Below are 18,580 nucleotides of genomic sequence, written 5' to 3'. Positions count from 1 at the left end.
CATTATGGTTCATTTGGAGACCATAAGCATCTTAAAAAAATCCATACATTGCACTGTTCAGTGCAAACACATGAAAAACACTTCACTGGTGAGCAGGTTATCTACACGTATGCCAATTTCTACATTTTTGTCTTTTGTATGTATAAAAAAACAACATAATATCTGAAGTGCGTTTTTTATTTATCATGTGTCTCTACAACGCACCCATGCGACTTCCAGTCCTAACTACTAGTCCTAAACTGAATGCTGCATAAGTTTGCAGCCCTCAAGATCAGTCGCTCACTGGGAGTTTATTACCACTCTGACTCAGGAATAAAGGGGAAAAGGACAACCAGTTCCAGCATAACTGCTTCATCAGACATGCAGCTGACCAATGACATTCATGCCTGAGAGTCAGGTGACCTGACACTGTCTACAGTATCACAAGCATTGTGCACAAGGTCTCCTCCGTCACATGATCCCTGAAGACTGATGGCTGCTCTCCAACACACACATCCGGAAACACACCACTCTCATCCCAGAAAAAGACAAACAAAAAGCAGCCTCCCTGTCCATTTTTATTAAATTTGGAAAAGACTGTGATGATTTAGGTGCCAAACTCAAGAGTGTACCATGGTTAGTTAAGTGCCAAACTCAAGAGCATAAGCAGACCATGAAAACTTTAGGTTGTCTCATTTTATAGTAGTATATATAGAGTATATATACTTATACTTTTAATTTTGTTTTTTAATTTTGGGAATGTCAACCCCAAACCTTGTATTGAATCGCTTTAAACATCCAAATTCAGTCTGAGAGGTGCCACATATCAATTAAGATCAATCCCCTGCTGAAAGTATAAGAAGCTCAGTGAATATTTATTTTAATGTTCTTAAGCCAAAGAACAAACCCCAAACAGGTGCAAGAAAAACACTTCAAATCATAAAGGTTGTACTCTATTGTTCATCACTGTAGGCATCTAGGAATTATTTTATTTAGGACATAGCCTAATGAGGTCAGTTAAAGGATGTGAAAATAAAACCTCAAAGCGGAAAAAAAAAATCAACATAAAGAGAAGCATCCTCCCAAATAAAAAACGTGTGGGTTTTCCGTGAGTATACAGTGCTGCAACTCTGCTGTGGTCCCAGAGTCACCACTCTCACTCACCCTTGCTGAAGCGGAACAGGCTGACAAAGGAGCTGTAGGCCGAGCGCAGGGGAGGTTCCTCCTGCTCGGGGCTCAGCGGCTTGAAGTGCGTCAAGTGGGACGGGCTGGTTGGCACCGGGGATGGTGGCGGCTCCGGAACCCAGTCCAGGGTGGAGGACGAGGAGGAGGACTTGTCATCAGCGGCCATGTCACTACTCCTGCGGCTGAGAGAGACACAGGCACGAGCGCCATGAGAGAGAGAGGAAGAGAAGAAGAAAGAGAAAGAGAGAGGGTGTAAAAGCACAAATTGGACAGAACAACTCTCCCAGGGGGAATATATATGATAGAAGGGGAGGCAGACAAAGCTCTGACATTTACAGGTGATCCTGAGTATCGGGAGAAGTATTAGTAATATTTTATACCAGAATCTAAAAAAGCAAACTCCCTCAGGTTTTGATCAGGATTGTTTTAGGATTAGGATTAAGTTTAACTCCATAACTATTAAACATGGTGAATACTGGTAAAGTTATTCAAATGGTCAGTCATTTCATTGTAAAATCAAAGAGTGCAGCTGTAGTTGACCATTCCATACATCGGCTAAGCAAAAGATGCTGAGAGTTAAGGGGAAACCCTCAATGTGTGAAATCTGTGTATTATCTTAAGACTCAAAGGCATGCATGTGTTCTCAAGAGGAAGCACATGACTCCATTCACCCTCACTCTTACAAAAAAGAAAACAACCACTGAAGCAAGGTAGCCAACAAGCCGCCTATCTGTTCAGGGAATCTCATACTGCTAAAGAAAGTTCGACTCAGGATCTACTTCATAAGGGTTGACATGAGTTGAAAACAAACCTCGCACAAGCGGAAGTGAAATTTACATGCAGAATAATTTACTTTCAGATGCTTGCCTAATGTCACTCATAAACATCGGACAGATTAATAACTGTACGCCATAGGCTGATGTTATACAATTACTCTTTCACTTACTGTTTGGTAAATCCAACAGACTGCTTATGAATGAAACACGTCATCTTGATATAAAAATACAACTAATCTTAACCAACCGTAAACAATAACATGGGCAACGTCAAAACCCATAACGGCATCGTGAAGAGAAAAAACATAAGAACATTAAAACCATAATCCTTTCGTTCTTTAAAAAACAAAAAAACACATCATGTGACTACTAAAGGCGAGTGACAGTTATGAATCTAAAACCTATTGCTAACTGGATGCACAACATACTGTACATATCGTGCCGAATCGCGCGGTGCACTTCTGCGTTAATCCAGTCTACTGTGACGTTAAGTTTGTTAATGTTAAACTCACGCGGTTGTTATGTTATATGATTAACTCAACCCATCATCAACCACCATGATCCAACGTTATGGTTATTTGGTTACATGGCCATTTAGTTAAACTGCTTGAATTAACCTCATTCTTCAGGTGCGTAGGGCCACTTTTTGTGAAAATCTCCAGTCCGCTTTAACAATCAACCAACCAACGAAGTAGGCTATGATATGTATACAAATCATTCATACATTCAATATAACTATCCAATATTACGACATACATTGCACTCTTGCTAGAGAAAACTTAAAGACTTATCCTATCATTGGGAATGAAGTCAAATGTGTGTCGTCTGCCAGCTAACTAATGAATCCGCTATCTGGCTAGCCAGCTAGGCTATACTAAGCAAACCCATTTTTTCAAGGTACATTCTTCCAATACCCAAAGCTACAAATATTAGCACACAAAATACCTAACTACTGTAGCATTGAGGATGGTTTCCCCAACCAACATGCATTTGTTAGCTGGTGTTTCCCGAAGACCTGACAACAGGCCCAATGGTTGGTTGGTTAGCAGTATTTCACCAGAATGTTTGAAGTGACTCCCAAGTCAGCTAACATTAACGTTAACACTATCCACCACTTTACCTTGGTTGTCAGTTTGCTTAAAACCTTCGTATCATCTTGACATCATCAGTTCATCATTTCCCGAGAAATCAACAGTTTGGATTACTGTCCATCATTTAATGTTTACCCAATCTACCAGTGAGATCATTCCTCTGAAGAACTATCCTTCAAGTACCTTGTGCTAACTACGTTAGGCATAGCATGTAGAACTAGGATAGTCGATCTATGTTGTGATCACGAGACTAGGCGTTCCAATCAAACAACGAGTGAATGGCTATTCGTGCTGGGTGGGTGATGATGATAGGGGATAGAGTTTCTCTCTCTCTCTCTCTCTCTCTCTCTATTCAATTCAATTCAATTCAATTCAATTCAATTGGCTTTATTAGCATGACTGTTCTTTTACAGTGTTGCCTGCCAAAGCAGTGCTGTATAAAAATAATAACATTTGTGATAACAGTAGGCCTAGTGCTAATAAAAATAATGACAGTGGGGGAAAAAACAACAATAACAACCAGCAGACAATAATAAACAACAGTGCTGGTTAGAAACAGACAAGCATGGATACAAATAGGATGGAGATCCAGTAGATCTACACTCTGTCCCTTGCATCATGGCAGGCTTTGACAAACTGGGCAGCCGGAGGTGCTGTTTGCCCCTCTCCCAGTATTATAATCATTTGATCTGCACTGCTCAATGAGTTGAAATACGGTATATCTTTTGAAAGTTTTAGGAAGAATTCAGCTCTTTCTTTTGTGAATTTCTCTCTCTCTCTCTCTCTCTCTCTCTCTCTCTCACACACACACACACACACACACACACCCTCCTCCAAACCACATCATAGCTCACTGGCTCACAGGGAAGGAAACCAAAGAAAGCAACTGAACAATTGAAGAATGAAAGTAAACTGATGAATATAGTGCACAAATTATTCCAATTTTGACAATGTTCCACCACTTGGATTTTCATGGACGTTTGGTATGTGATATGGGAAGGTTTCATGAACTGAATACAACAAAAACAATTTCTGTTGCAATTAGTTTTGGGTTGGGTGATTTTTTCCCTCACAGATTGCTTAATAGGCCTATAATACAGACTGCTAAAGTTAAATTGTGAAATAAAAGCTTCTGTAATGCAGTGGTGTATACGTGATACGCAGGACTATGCAGTATACCCACTTAAAAAGCATCACCATCTCAGTATACCCATAATAGGCAAGGATAAGTTTTAACATTTGGGATTGATCACAGTATCACTACATCACAGTATATCCACTACAGCTACCTAGACTAGCCTACACCACAGCTGTAATGATATGCCTTTTTCAGAGAAAAAAAGCACACACACGTGACGTTTTAATAGACAAATAGGCTAGATAGGTGTGTAGGCTGGGCTAATACAGCTTGAGAGAGATTGACTGACAGACTGACTAACTGAGTATATCTAAATATTTAGGCTATTTATTGATTGCTTTTATATTTCCAATTATAATATTTAAGCTTATAATACTTAAGCCAATTTCCAATTATAATATTTAATTAAGCTATTATTGTTTTAATAACAGTTTCTGCATTAATGGTTAACTTGTGACAAATGTTTTATCCATATGCCTACCTCAGAATATTTTGGTTACATTGGTCATAGTTATACTAGGCCTATGTCAGTTCACTTATATTACCCTAGCCAGACTAACAAAATGGCCAGGTTGACTGGTCCTCTGACAAACTGAACATTGAGTTTCTCATAGAAATCTTCTGAATGCAAAGAAACTCAGGTTACTTTGTGGTTATAATCTTGCTGTAGTGCCTAAGCAACTGTTCTGGGATCCATTGTAGCCTGTGTGGCCCTCTCCATTGTTGAAGTGATTGACAGGTGTTCCTTAATAAATTATTCAGCTGTGAGCCCAATACCTGAGACCAACGTTATACTATCAGTCTATTTACTTCCTGTCTTCCATGAGGATTACTGCCATCTTCTGTTTACTGTGTTTCTTACAGGGAGTCACAGGTGAGTTAAATAACCTACCTTGGTCTATTCTCCTCTTCACTCATTCAAAATTGGTTTTAATGTCGGGGTCACTTATCATGTATCTTTTTCAGCAAGTATAGTCCAGTTTATGTTTGCCAGATGTAGCTTTGAAGCTTACACATCTGAAACTGGAGGCTTTAAATGAATGTCAAAAACATTGTTTTAGTTTTATCCTATATTATTTCTATCAAATCTAACTTTGAACTTATACTTTCACAACATATATCATACTCACACAACATACATTGCCTTGTTTAATTCTATACAAACCTGTAAGAAAGAGATTAGTGTAGCACAACACCTAAGACTGCATGGATCATTGCTGTCTTGCCAAACCTGATTGATAGGCTTTTAATCTTAAAGCTGCTACATACTCTATCAGCAAAGTTCTTGAGTGACCAAAGTCATTCAAATACATCTAAGAGTTAATTACTGATCTCTATTCTCATCCATAGCATCAGCAACTTTCCCACACTCTGCTCCCACACGCATGCTAAGGCAGTCTTCCAGACTGAATGATATTACTGACGAGTAGCAAGATACTGTACATATAATTCCTGTCTTTCATTAGTTTCATTTTAATGAGTGGTAAAGCTTAACACGTATGTGTGTCTGCTTTCTGTGCACAGGGTGAGAAATGGAGTCCAGACAACTGAAAAGAGATATCGAAGCATTACTGTGAGTTGCTCCTTATTCAGCTACCTGCATGTGCTCTTGTTGCTAGGTGTACTATGTTGACAAGTAAACAGGCTATTATCGCTGAATGTGTTGATGTAGAGACATCACAAGCTTTGGTCTCATGGAACTAGTTGACACAGTACAGTGTGTCAATTTTTCCTTCCCATGCAAATATGTATCAAATATAAATCTTAGTATATTTCTCTGCTTGAAAATGTCCATTTCATTTGTCATTTTTCATTTGCTGACCAAATCTAAAGAGGGATCACAAAGTCTGAAGGTTTTTTTTTCCTGTTTAAAAGTGGTGATTATATTGGACAGAAACTCAGAGAAAATGGATTTGATCCCAAAGGGAAAGGAGCCTCTTCAATGTTGGATGATCTTGTGAGTATACATTTTTCTTATTTCCATGTAGAACTTTCAAAATAATTACAACAGAGTTGTCTATTTTACTATGGTCACAAGAAAGAAAGAAAACCTATGAATGTGGCATATGGATGGAATTTTCACACACTGAGAATACATGCACAACACTGGATACATTATTTATTTTCAGGCAGTTTCTGATGTTTGTGCTTGATATACTTTTTCACAAGTGAATGAAGTTCAAGATGCAATTACAGCACAATATCTATAATTTCAGTATTTTTCAGATGATTATTTCTTTGGTCTGTCATTTTTGTCTGTATTCTCAGGCCCATTATGACTTGGCAATTAGCGTGGCACTGTGGTGGTTGAATAAAGAGGATGGCAAAGACCTCATGGAAAATTTTGTCATGTGAGTCTTTCTTTCCTGTTTTTCCCCGGGGATTGTACAGTAGGTGGGTCTGTTTGCCATACAGACCTTAATCAAATATCACTCATGCACACTATATTTACTCAATTATTAAACTTTGAATAAACTTTGAATAAGCTATTATTGTATTAAAGTATTTTGTTACATATTTTGTTCTTAATCTGGACATTTATCATTATTTTGTTGTTTTGTATTTCATATCTTGCTTTGTGTATTTATTTTTGTGTGTATGATTTGATTGTATTCCTACAATGGACAAAGAAGCCCTGGACACATACAGTACCCTAACCGAGCGGAGCGAGAAGCTATGATCCTGTCCTCCTTTGCCGGGTTGATCTTAGTGAGTGGATATCTAATGCACGCGTAGAATAGAATTATACACACAAAATGGACATACTGTATGTAAAATATATAAACTTCATCATGCAGAATAGCTTGCCAGTGGAGGACATTCTTTGTCTGTACAACTGCAAGCCGTCTGCCTCTTACGCTCATAATCAGACTAAGGTAAACTGAGTTGCATTCATTTTATATTTGTGTGCTATATCAGTGAAAATAATTTATGTTTGCCTCTGACAAATGGGCCACTGTCTGGTATCATTGACAGAGTGCTATCGTCCACCCCTTTGCCTTGTCTTACCATCCATTTGCCATGCTTGGCTCCTATAAGGCAGTGGATCGCTCACGCAAGCACAGTATGTTGATGTCCCTCCTTGGAGGAGAATACTGATTTTTTTAAAATGCACAAGTCTGTGTCGTTTGTGTTGTGATTCTATTAAATTTGTTTTATTTCATGGATATAGATGAGAGGCTAAAACGCTGGAAGTCCATACACTGTAAGGCTGCCACCACTGCAAGACAACCCGCACTCCCTTCGCCATCAAGGTCCTCCGCTTCATCTTTTTCGGTAAATGATGCAACACCCTTCATTACACTGTGTGAATCATAAAGAAAATGCAGAAATGAAAGCTCACTGTCGTAAGAAACTGTTTGTAGGTCCAAAAATGGGAAATCATGTGATGGAGTGTTATATCTTATACTTTGAGTTTGTGAATATGTCCTACACTGCTGTATTGCACATGGTCATCTTTTAAAGATGCAATGGCAACACCTTGTGGCCAAACAGAGTTACTTCAGTATGAGATTACAGTTTAAAGTGACACTTACAGTTAAAGTGTGTATCTGTTACAACTGCAGGACAGTGGAGACTCCTTGACTGAGAAGACAGAGCATTATGAGGGATCACAAGAATCCCTGCAAGACTGAAATCAGAGCATGAAATTCACAGCAACACAGGATACAAAATCCTAATGAGATACTTGCATGAGAATTCTGCTGCAGGGCATTTTCCATGATAGCGTCAGTCTTTGTTGTCTTTGTATTGGTTCATACTAGACATGGAGATGTGTGCACTTCAGTATGCAGTTCAGACAACACTTTTGTTTCTTTACATCTTTGAGTGAAATCTACGATCTTGCGATTATACTTTTTTTGTTTCTTCCTTTTAGGTCCTTGTACATCAGTGGCTCTGTTAGATTCTCTTTCATGGGGTGTCCATAAATTCATCAAAGTGTTAAACTTATAAATAAACTTCTGTAATTCATTCATGCCTCTTCAGCTTTTTTCATGACATTCATGCCTCTTCTCAGCTTTTTGAAGTAACTGTCTTGACAAAATGACATTCTATTTTAATCCATATTTTTGCAGGTAAATACAGGCATTAAACATCTTAAGAACTACCTGTGACCCTTAACATACAATGACTTACATACACACACACACACACACACACACACAAACCATAAACAGTCAGGTTAGGCTTCTACCAGGTGTCATGCAGCACATTTCAGAAAAGCTTTGATTGCCAGGGAATGCACCAAACAATATTATAGGCTTTGTGATGAGCTTAAACATACCACGTGACAAACATTAATCCTATTTTGGCAGGTTCTTGGATGCAGTGACACTCCAATGACAGTATCAAAAAAAAAGAGGCAGATGGTAAAAAGGTGTCAGCAATGTGCCCTGCTAGGCCTTTTGCTCTGATGAATCAGGGCTTTTAACTCCATGCACTAGATCCAGACTGTTGGCAGCGCCGCCAGGGCTCCAAATCCCAGTCATTAAAATAACAAATAAAGTGTTATCCATCAAGCGTTGATTGAGGCGTATAAAGCGAGGGGTCACAGGCCCCAGCTGGCAAGGCTGCTGTTTCCAGTGTCTCCAGAGAGCTGTGCAGAATGAGTAAGGTAAGAGCAGAGGTTGGACCAAGAGCAATGGAAAGGTTATCTCTGTGGAAATGCTATAATGAGGCTATAGTAAAGGCTCTTATTAATTAGTCATTTCACCTAATTAGTCATTTAATTCTCTGTAAGCTTTATGTGGATGATTATGTAATATATTATGTAAGACTATGTAATGCATGCAAAACTCAGTGCTGCTTAAAGTATAGCTGTTTAATTACCATTATATTCAAAATGCATGCAAATATTATACTGTACAATGCATGCATGAATATATTTGTGTTTCATATATTGTAAGTCTGCTTGCATACTTATGGAGGAGTGTGTCATGAGGTGATGTGGGTCATTGCAAATTGCATTCTCTCTATTGCCTGCATGGTAGATCACCTTTTATGAGGATCGAAACTTCCAAGGTCGCTCCTATGAGTGCGACGCGGACTGCCCTGACATGCATCCCCACTTCAGCCGCTGCAACTCCATCAGGGTGGAGAGCGGCTGCTGGGTGCTGTATGAGCGGCCCAACTACTCTGGTTACCAGTATGTGCTGACCCGTGGGGAGTACCCTGAGTATCAGCACTGGATGGGCTACAATGACTCCATCCGCTCCTGTCGTACCTTCAACTATGTGAGTAGCTATAGTTGCCTGAGGAAATCTTCTTGACGGGGGTGTTGTGCACTAAGTCTGCCAAAGACTTATTTGTAAAATACATGTTATGAGTTGCTGAGGTGCTGAGAAGAATAATTTTGGCCATATCATATCAGAATCCTCTTGGAAATGTATGTTTTACCATCACTGGCTGTTTTAGTAGTAATGGTAGTAATGGTGCTTCAATGTATTGAAGAATGTTTCTTGTAAGTACATTCCTTGAATACATGCATTGACAAGATCTAACAGTATTGACTGAATCAGGGCAATTTAGTCCTAATCCGAGTCGACATAAGAAACATTGTGAGGAGAAACAACACATGCCAAATTGGCAACTGAAAACTAACAGAGTGACTGTCCTTCTCACAGACCAGCGGTGGGCCTTATCGGATGCGCATCTATGAGCGCCCTGAGTTCCAGGGTCGCATGATGGAGTTCACTGATGACTGTGAGTCTGTCCAGAAGAGTTTCCAGAACCGCAATATCTACTCCTGCAACGTCCTCGAGGGTTACTGGACCATGTTTGAGCACCCCAACTACCAAGGCCGCCAGTTCTTCCTTAGGCCTGGCGAGTACCGCAAATTCAGCGACTGGGGCGCCACCTGCGCCAACACCGGCTCCTTCCGGAAGGTCACTGATTTTTAAGAAGTCTGACACTGTTTTTCCATGCATCTCTTTGGCACTGGTTTGTCAATAAAAGAGAATGCATAACATGTGGACTTGTGAGCATTTTGTGATCACATTCAATCACCACAGTCTTAAAAACTTATTTTAAATCTTCAAAATACAGGGAAACACAACTTATGTTTTAACATGTGTCTGCCAAAGATATCTCCAATAATCCAAGACTATGTTACAATATTATGTTAAAATCTGGTGAGTAAATGGTTGTTGAACATTTTCAGATTATGTAAAATTGTTTTAACCAAAAAAAGGAAGTATGGACATAAATTACATGATATATTTCAGAAAAGTATCCATGTGCAAACATTACCAAACAATAAGAGATGGATTTGATAAGCTTACTGACAGGAGTCAACAAACCACAGCGCCAATTTCCAGTGATTTTGGCCAACTGATATTTTGCACCTTTTCTTCATATGAATAAGGCTTTTTCCAGAAGTTATTCTAACCCAAATATATTCCATTCTGCTCTTTCACAATTATACCACAAATGCCTTGCATGTGTTTTTATCCATTTTGAATTTGATAGTTTTATAGTGGGATCTCAGAGAGTGACACATCATTTTGGGGTTTTAATTAGTCTTTTGAATGAACAACATTGCTGAGTTAACAGACAAGTGTAAGGTATAAAAGTTCAACATAAAAGTTATTCAGCCTGTCAATAGATGGCACAAGACAAAAGCTAACAGCATGATATGTGTTACTTAACTTCTTAATTGCACATTTTCTCCTTACATATTAATCCTCTTTAAAAATCAAACATCTCTCATCAAAAAAAGTTTGTTGAAAATAGTTCTATTTCATCTGCAGATCATCTGCAGCCAACTACACATGCAGTCTTACTGCACCACAAAACCAAAGAAAACTACTCTTGATAATGCTCCTCTCCTATCCAGTATCCTTCCTCTCCTCAACACTCATCTACAGCAAACCAGACACTGGTATTTGTTGTCGTTCTCAAATGGGTGGGATCACCCTGGGTCTGATCGGATCTGATAGGATACTAACTGATAGGACATTATCTGATAGGTCATAGGATACAGCACCTGGCTGTTCAACAAGGCAGACGATGAAAAGGGAAAACATGCCTCGTTGGCAGAGCTCCCAATTAGAAAGGCTCACAAAAGGCCGGAATGCTAGGTTTCTGGATTCCATTATGTTGTGCACAGGGCACATGCAGCCGATGTAACTTCCAGTAAAGCCCAGACAAAACAGAGACAAAACATAGTCGTACAGCATTTGTTCAATCACATCTAAAGAATTTAGGGGAGAATATACAGAACTATGAGTTGATGTAAAATTGTTGTGATAATGTGATACAATTAAAGAAGTCTTGTATACAACTCAAAATATTTGTCCTATGTTATCATTAACATGAAAGGTGAATGTCACAGACAAATACCAATTTCACTCCTGAGCTTTCCATCAGCTTTCAGTGCCGTGGTTTTTGCTGGAAACACTTTGGTTATCATAGACAGAGCATTTGAAAAAAGTTGCAAGACACCTGTAAAGTTTTTGCTGACAGTGGTCCACAATGATTTGAATAACAACACATCCTGTCGTACCATTTCAAGCAGGGAAATGTATATAAACATAACCTGTCATTGACAACACAACACAGCGACGCATATCCCCCATCAACAGCCATGGGCAAGGTTTGTAACACATGGAGATTGCTTTACACACAATGCCCTTACAAAATGGCTCCATATACCATGACTAATTATGCCAAATACTCTGTTCAACATGTCTACTTTTTCTGTCCTTGTAGATCATCTTCTTCGAGGACAAGAACTTCGGTGGCCGTCACCATGAGTGCATGAGTGATTGCGCCGATCTGCACTCCTACTTCAACCGCTGCCACTCCATCAGGGTGGAGAGCGGCTGCTTCATGATCTACGACCGTCCCAACTACATGGGCAACCAGTTCTTCATGAGGAGGGGCGAGTACTCCGACTATATGCACATGATGGGAATGAACGACTGTGTGAGGTCCTGCCGTATGATCCCCATGGTAAGCAAAGATCTGAGTTAGGCTTAGCAACTCATTTGTACCATAATGGATTTACTGCCCCCACTTTATGTAAATAGCCTGTGTTGATGTTAAGCAGTAAAACTGTCTACAAAACAGATATATAGTAATAAGTAAATAGTATATAGTAAAACAGATATATAGTAATATAGTAAGTATACTTTGAACTACCTGTAATTACCATGACTTGTCACTGACTGGTATTATAACCTAATCCAGTCCAGGCCTATGGCAAACCTATTTGTGTTCCTCAGTGCCAATGGTAACAGGTTATTTGTGGGTGGAAAGATGCAAATCAAATTAACCAAATGAGATGGAGCCAATTTGCTCTGTATTTCCTGACCAATTTAGTTATATTTTAGTAGAACACAGTAACATATTGAGGCACTGGTTCAGTTTACAAATAGCAGACTTGCTCTTAGTAAAAAAGAAACCATTCCAGAAACCATTGAAGGTGAACAAGTAACAATTATTTGTCTTGAGGAATCATGCTTGACATATCACAGTGACATCAGCCTAAGTCAGTGTCTTCTCCTGTCATCCCTTGAAGCAACGCGGCAACTTCAGAATGAGGATCTACAACCGCAATGACATGAGCGGTCAGATGATGGAGTTGATGGACGACTGCCCCAATGTCATGGACCGCTTCAACATGTCCGACATCCACTCCTGCAACGTGATGGATGGCCACTGGCTCATGTACGATCAGCCCAATTACAGGGGAAAGCAGTACTATCTGAGGCCCGGCGAGTACAGGAGGTTCAGCGACTGGGGTAGCATGAGCCCAAGGATTGGCTCCATCAGGCGCATCATGGACCTCTAAAGACAGCGGAGTTCTTGTGAAGTGTCTGCTGTATGCCTTCTTCCACACACTGAATAAAATGGTGTCAGTGCTCAAGTGTTTTCAGTTTTGTTCTTGCTCTCTGCACGTGGAAGGTTATCTGTCTGGTAGCGATGTCTGGGACAAGTTGCCCGACTACCTCTCTGTGTTTGGAGAGCTCAATAAAACCATCGAGGAACTGATGCTCATCTGGAAGGAGTTTTTTCAATCCAATCAAAGAATCACATAATCTGAAATACACCTTATACATATGCAATAAAAAATAAACCAAGGTCTTATTCTACAGTGTCACTACTATATAAAAGAACTGAATCAATCAAATACTGGGGGGAAACTATTTACCAGCTATTTTAGCAATTCATTTAGTTCATAATGAATTCATTTAAATAGTATAGTAAATAGTTAAATAGTTTATATTAAACCACAGTTTTGTGGCTAGTGTGGTGTCTAAGAGTAGAAAGCCAAATTAAATACGAAATTATAAAAATAATAAACTAATAAAAAAATCTTTCTGCAACGTTTGTTGTAGAATTTTCCCTATGCCCCACATTTTGTAGTGTTTGTTATACATACACAAATTATAGAATAAAGACCTATTATGATAGAACAACTGTCCCTGTAAGCTTTACATGCAATATGTGTATATTAGATATGTATAGATGGCTATGGTTAGATATATTGTAGGCTGAATGTCACATTTAGGTTGATGCATTTGTAGGTGGATAGGTAGGATGGCAGGTAGATGTAAACCAATATGACCCTAATATCTTGATGATATATGAATGATATTTTGATGATCTTCATGATCTATTTGTAGATGGCACCCAGAACATAATACATATATTTGATAATTTCATAAACTATTTGTTTGTGTTGGCATATAGTCTCTGTATGAAATAAAAATAGTTTGACCAGTTCTTTGTGAAGGGTAGGACACTGTTCATTATATGCGTCTGTATGCTTTGCGCTGGTAGGCCTATTATGGTGAATTAAATGCTTTTCATGATGTTTGATTAATTATGTCCTCTTTAAATTTCGTTTTATACTGTTTTTTTTTTTATACAAAAGTTGCTTCACAGTTATGCAATAGAGAAAAGTCCTAGAAATTATCATATGAATGGCACATGCAGAGTCTGCATTTCAGGCCTGCCATATATACCATGTTCAAAACGCTGAACAGGGATATACAAAGGAACACTCAAATCCAGCGATAATGGGAAAGGTAACGTGCACAGCTGAGTAAGCTCTAGCACTGTGTAGAGTGGGTTATTGTTATTAACAAAATGTTACAACATCATTTGATTATCACACACATACCTTAAGATAAAGTAATTATGTTTTTAAAGCTTCTTGCCATTTTCAGTAATTCAAGGAAATTCATGTAATTTAATTTTAGATCATTTTCTTTGAAGAAAAAAACTTTGGTGGTTGCTACTATGACTGCAGCAGTGACTGCACAGACCTGCAGTCTCATTTCCGCCGATGCAACTCTATCAAGGTGGAGAGCGGCTGCTTCATGATATATGAAGGTGCCAATTACACGGGCCACCAGTACTTTGTGAGCCCAGGACAATACCCAGAGTTTCAGAAGTGGATGGCCACTAACGACTGTATATGTTCCTGTCGTGTGATTCCTCAGGTAAGCAAACATTGCTCAACATTATCGTCTCGTCAAACAAAAATTAACATGATTTTATTCTTTTTTGGCAACAAAGAATAGGAAGTAATACAATGTGGTACAAAATATTAGTATTATATTATACTGTATGTGGTTATTTAATTCTGGATTTTCCATTCATTTTTCTCAAAAGTGCAGTTGGACATGTTAATTCCAAGTCGAAAATCTGTTCTTGGCCTTGTATGAATGAGGTACAGCTAGTTACAGTGAAACTTGAATTTCCCCTTGGGGATCAATAAAGTATCTACAGTATCTATCTACTGTATTTATCTACCAAGTAAACAAGAGTTAAAAGCCTTGAATGCCTTACTGCACTTTTAGTGACATCATAGTGATGATTTGTAAAGCTGTAAACCCAAAGCACTTTTTGTTTTAGACTCTTATGAGGTTGATAGAGAAGACACACAGGTGTATGAGTTTTAATATGATGAAATACTGTTTGTCATCCATTACTTGAAATGTGACACTTTCATTTGTTTACTTCAAATTAGTTGAACGACTCCTTCAAACTCTCCATCTATGAGAGACTTGAGTTTGGTGGTCAGATGATGGATCTCACAGACAGTTGCCCGAATGTCTTGGACAGCTTCCGCACCAATGACATTTTCTCCTGCAAGGTGAAGGAAGGCAACTGGCTTTTTTACGACCAGCCCAACTACAAGGGCAGGATTTATCTGTTGATGCCTAGAGAATACTCAAGATTCAGTGAATGGGGAGGAGTTACTGCTCGAGTGGGCTCCATCAAGCGCATTGTGGAATACTGAAAATAATAACAATTTGGATAAAAATAACCATCATACTAATTTTTTTACAATTCTGTTGGAAGTTTATGGACATATTTTACACATGGACTACAACTCGTACCTCAGGAAAACAGAGAAATATTCTTCAAAGGCAATGGGTAACAATTGTTGAACTTACTTTATTGTTCATAAGAAATATTTTCAATGGACTGTATGTAGGCCTATTGATAGAAAATAATGCAGGGGGTTGTGTATAGCAAGTCGATTGATTTTTAACTTTTGATATAACCTTCTATGCAAAGCCCCTGTCGTTTGGCAACTTCAGCTTGAAAGTTCCTTTTTTAAGGAAATACGATGATCAGCTTCAACATTTTGCTTAATTTAGACATTACACCCTTATTCCGTTATGGGAAGGAGATTCACTTCAGTGTCAATTCAACTCCCAATATTTGATAGCTGCCTGTCATTTCTACAAAACAAATGGATGAGGGAAGAATTTTTATTAATGGTGAAGCACTTTCTTTTTTTTCTAGCTTCTTAGCTATTTCCATGTTCATTTTTTGTACTGAGGTTGTTATGTTGACCACCTTTGGTTCATCCTGGATGCACAGGATCTGCTCATATAGTATTACATGTTTGTGTATTTACATTTTTACCAGTTAATTAACTGTTAACAGATTACTATTTGTCTGACACAGGACTCTGAAAATATACTTTGTGTTGTCATATTGGGGCATAGTTTTGTTATCAATTTCCAAAACATCATTTAGAATAGTAGAAAACGTTTGTGTAAATTGTAATGTTACTGCAGGATACCACAGTCCAGAGTGGCTCAAAAGGTTAAAAGAGTCCCAACTTTGAAATAGTTTGGTGACTTGGCTTGATTAAGTTTAGGCTTTAACATATCAACATGTTACACAATGTAAAAAGGAAATTAAAGAATGGAATCAATTTAATTTTACAACCTAATAAATAGCATCAGGTAATTTATGACAATATGAAGTTTGACTGGTTTTAAAGCAAATAAAGTGTTGATAAAACCACCTTCTTACTGTTTATTGATTTATCACATTACATTTTCAGATCAACTCAATTCCTATTCTATTCACATAGGTCCAAAGAATTTTAGCTCACATTTTACATATACTTTGCAATATATAGTCCATAGTTAGTATACTTTCAAGCAAGTCTTATATGCGCTTTGACCTTGTCAGCATCCTATCATTGCTCAGAAATGATTTCAGTCACAAACATAATCAAAGTCAATCAAACATCTGTTTTTCTTTTGTCATTTGTTTCATGAGGCACTGCTAGCCCAGGTGCCAGTACTGTCAAACTTTTCTCACTGGATACCAAATTAAGTGGAGAAAAGGTATGCTGGAGTCGCTAAGTGGTCACTTGCAAGTGATAAGTGGGTAAAATAAGCTAGAACTGCTCATGAAATTGAGGACAATCTAAAAATGAAAGTGGTGTAAATGATGGCTGTCAATATGGGCTCCTCCTGAACAAGATAAGGGCAATCAATTCCAAATATAAAAAAAAGTAAATGTTTGTTAAATGTAATGTAAATGTAATCACAAAATGTAGCTAATGTTAACTCTAAGCCTAATTCAAGACCGTAATCATAATATACTTTGAGGGGGACATACAGTGTTATACTATAATAGCCTATCACTCACTGCTGTCCAAAATAATGACTTACAGATGTAATCAAAAACTAAACTGAACAATGTAAATCAATTGTTGATGGGACATTTAATGTTGTAATATCATATCAATACTAATACTTAATTTAGATGCAAGGCTATACAATTGTGGTAAAACAGGTGAAACAATTGTCTGACTTTACTTTTTATTTTAAAAAGTCAACCTATTTCACTGGTTTTTGAAGAATTTCAACTTGACAGTGTTTCAACTTTGGTTTTCAACTCAATAATATGTGGGCTAAACTTAAAATAGTAAGTTATGGTCCTAATGAGCAGTTAGGACAACAGTAGGGCCTACAGCCTTGTATCAACAACACTGACCCTTAGTTGTATTTTAAATTATAGTATAGATTAATATGTGATCCCTTTAAGAATATGTTGACTGTGGCTGCCATTTTTTTCAAATTAGGACATTTGCTTACCCCCCACCCCCCACCCCCCACTCACAATGTTGACTCTATGGCTACGACCTTGGCCTAATTATCCTAGTAGCCTACTGTTCAATATACACAACTGAAGTACATTGCTTAATCAGTTCACTCTTATCCTGCAAGTGAGGGACATCTGTCCACTTCCAAATATAAATATAAGGCCCCTTGAGATAACAATAGAAAACACTACTAGAAAAGCATATGATTTTACTTATACAATGCAGTGTGGTTTGGTACTGGACCTTAGTGCAGCATTTGACACTGTTGATCAAAATATTTTACTACACAGACTAGAACACTGGGTTGGATTTACAGGCATAGTTATCAGCTGGCTAAAATCATATCTACAAGAAAGGAGCTTCTTTGTTGCCATCGGAAACTGTACCTCAACACCAACGTCCTTGACCTGTGGTGTTCCCCAGGGGTCGATCTTGGGGCCACTATTATTCAACCTCTATATGCTCCCACTTGGACAAATCATCCAAAATAATTTGATTTCATATCATAGCTATGCAGATGACACACAAATTTACTTAGCTCTTTCACCAAACGACTATGGTCCTCTTGAGTCTATGTCTCAGTGTATAGAACAAATCAACACCTAGATGTCTCAAAATTTTCTTCAGCTGAACAAAGAAAAAACTGAAGTAATTATATTTGGTAAAAAGGAAGAAAGACTTAGGGTTGCCACTCTCCTTGACACAAAAGGGTTGAAGGCAAAGGATACAGTTAAAAATTGTGGTGCATTAATTGACAGTGATCTAAATTTCAACAGCCACATGAAAGCGATAACTAAATCAGCTTTTTACCACCTCAAAAATATTGCCAAACTCAGAGGGCTGATGTCAAAATATGACTTAGAAAAACTCATTCATGCATTTATCTCCAGCAGGGTTGATTACTGCAATGGACTGTTCACAGGCCTTCCTAAAAAAAACTATAACAGCTTCAGGTAATACAAAATGCAGCAGATAGGATTCTAACAAAAACTAAAAGAACTGACCACATTACTCCAATTCTTAAGTCCTTGCACTGGCTTCC

At 38.2% G+C, this 18,580-nt stretch overlaps 5 protein-coding genes across 23 annotated transcripts in view; 4 read left to right on the top strand and 1 right to left on the bottom strand.

Moving 5' to 3' along the window:
- pikfyve (phosphoinositide kinase, FYVE finger containing) overlaps window positions 1-3,229 on the bottom strand; it is a 33,809-nt gene extending 30,580 nt beyond the window's left edge. For 14 of the 16 annotated variants that reach the window (XM_042080146.1, XM_042080150.1, XM_042080042.1 and 11 more), the window contains exons 1-2: window positions 3,061-3,229; window positions 1,144-1,346 (exon numbers count right to left, since the gene is read on the bottom strand). In XM_042080146.1, coding sequence (XP_041936080.1) covers window positions 1,144-1,330 — 187 coding nt within the window. In that variant the 5' untranslated portion in view covers window positions 1,331-1,346; window positions 3,061-3,229. Of the gene's footprint in view, window positions 1-1,143; window positions 1,347-3,060 lie in introns of those variants that run through there. The other 2 variants (XM_042080158.1, XM_042080167.1) reach the window with 1 other exon arrangement.
- Window positions 3,230-5,645: 2,416 nt separating this feature from the next.
- Window positions 5,646-10,069, top strand: LOC121698139 (gamma-crystallin M2-like). Of its 2 annotated transcripts, none has more exons than XM_042079957.1 (3): window positions 5,646-5,657; window positions 9,161-9,403; window positions 9,794-10,069. In XM_042079957.1, exons 1-3 carry the CDS (start codon window positions 5,646-5,648, stop codon window positions 10,067-10,069), a joined length of 531 nt encoding a protein of 176 aa, XP_041935891.1. The 2 variants fall into 2 exon arrangements, with proteins under 2 accessions (XP_041935891.1, XP_041935900.1); XM_042079966.1 differs by lacking the exon at window positions 5,646-5,657 and adding an exon at window positions 8,776-8,784.
- LOC121698129 (uncharacterized protein C2orf80-like) lies at window positions 5,702-8,096 on the top strand. Of its 2 annotated transcripts, XM_042079936.1 has the most exons (8): window positions 5,702-5,742; window positions 6,045-6,126; window positions 6,438-6,520; window positions 6,800-6,878; window positions 6,968-7,045; window positions 7,146-7,233; window positions 7,342-7,445; window positions 7,736-8,096. In XM_042079936.1, exons 1-8 carry the CDS (start codon window positions 5,702-5,704, stop codon window positions 7,802-7,804), a joined length of 624 nt encoding a protein of 207 aa, XP_041935870.1. In that variant the 3' UTR covers window positions 7,805-8,096. The 2 variants fall into 2 exon arrangements, with proteins under 2 accessions (XP_041935870.1, XP_041935878.1); XM_042079944.1 differs by lacking the exon at window positions 5,702-5,742 and having other exon boundaries at window positions 5,894-6,126; window positions 6,803-6,878.
- A 1,664-nt stretch (window positions 10,070-11,733) lies between the features above and the next one.
- Window positions 11,734-13,019, top strand: LOC121696368 (gamma-crystallin M2-like). Its single transcript, XM_042077820.1, has 3 exons — window positions 11,734-11,763; window positions 11,880-12,122; window positions 12,691-13,019. Exons 1-3 carry the CDS (start codon window positions 11,755-11,757, stop codon window positions 12,961-12,963), a joined length of 525 nt encoding a protein of 174 aa, XP_041933754.1. The 5' UTR covers window positions 11,734-11,754; the 3' UTR covers window positions 12,964-13,019.
- A 1,165-nt stretch (window positions 13,020-14,184) lies between these two features.
- LOC121699782 (gamma-crystallin S-1-like) lies at window positions 14,185-15,423 on the top strand. Of its 2 annotated transcripts, none has more exons than XM_042082203.1 (3): window positions 14,185-14,203; window positions 14,378-14,620; window positions 15,151-15,423. In XM_042082203.1, the coding sequence occupies exons 1-3, from the start codon at window positions 14,195-14,197 to the stop codon at window positions 15,421-15,423; spliced, it is 525 nt and encodes a 174-aa protein (XP_041938137.1). In that variant the 5' UTR covers window positions 14,185-14,194. The 2 variants fall into 2 exon arrangements, with proteins under 2 accessions (XP_041938137.1, XP_041938145.1); XM_042082211.1 differs by having other exon boundaries at window positions 14,378-14,631; window positions 15,165-15,423.
- The last annotated feature ends 3,157 nt before the right edge of the window (window positions 15,424-18,580 follow it).

The sequence above is a fragment of the Alosa sapidissima genome, chromosome 2, assembly GCF_018492685.1.
Source record: "Alosa sapidissima isolate fAloSap1 chromosome 2, fAloSap1.pri, whole genome shotgun sequence".
Lineage (NCBI taxonomy): Eukaryota > Metazoa > Chordata > Actinopteri > Clupeiformes > Clupeidae > Alosa > Alosa sapidissima.
Note: the sequence above shows the minus strand (reverse complement) of the source record. Positions and strands in the feature narration are given on the sequence as shown.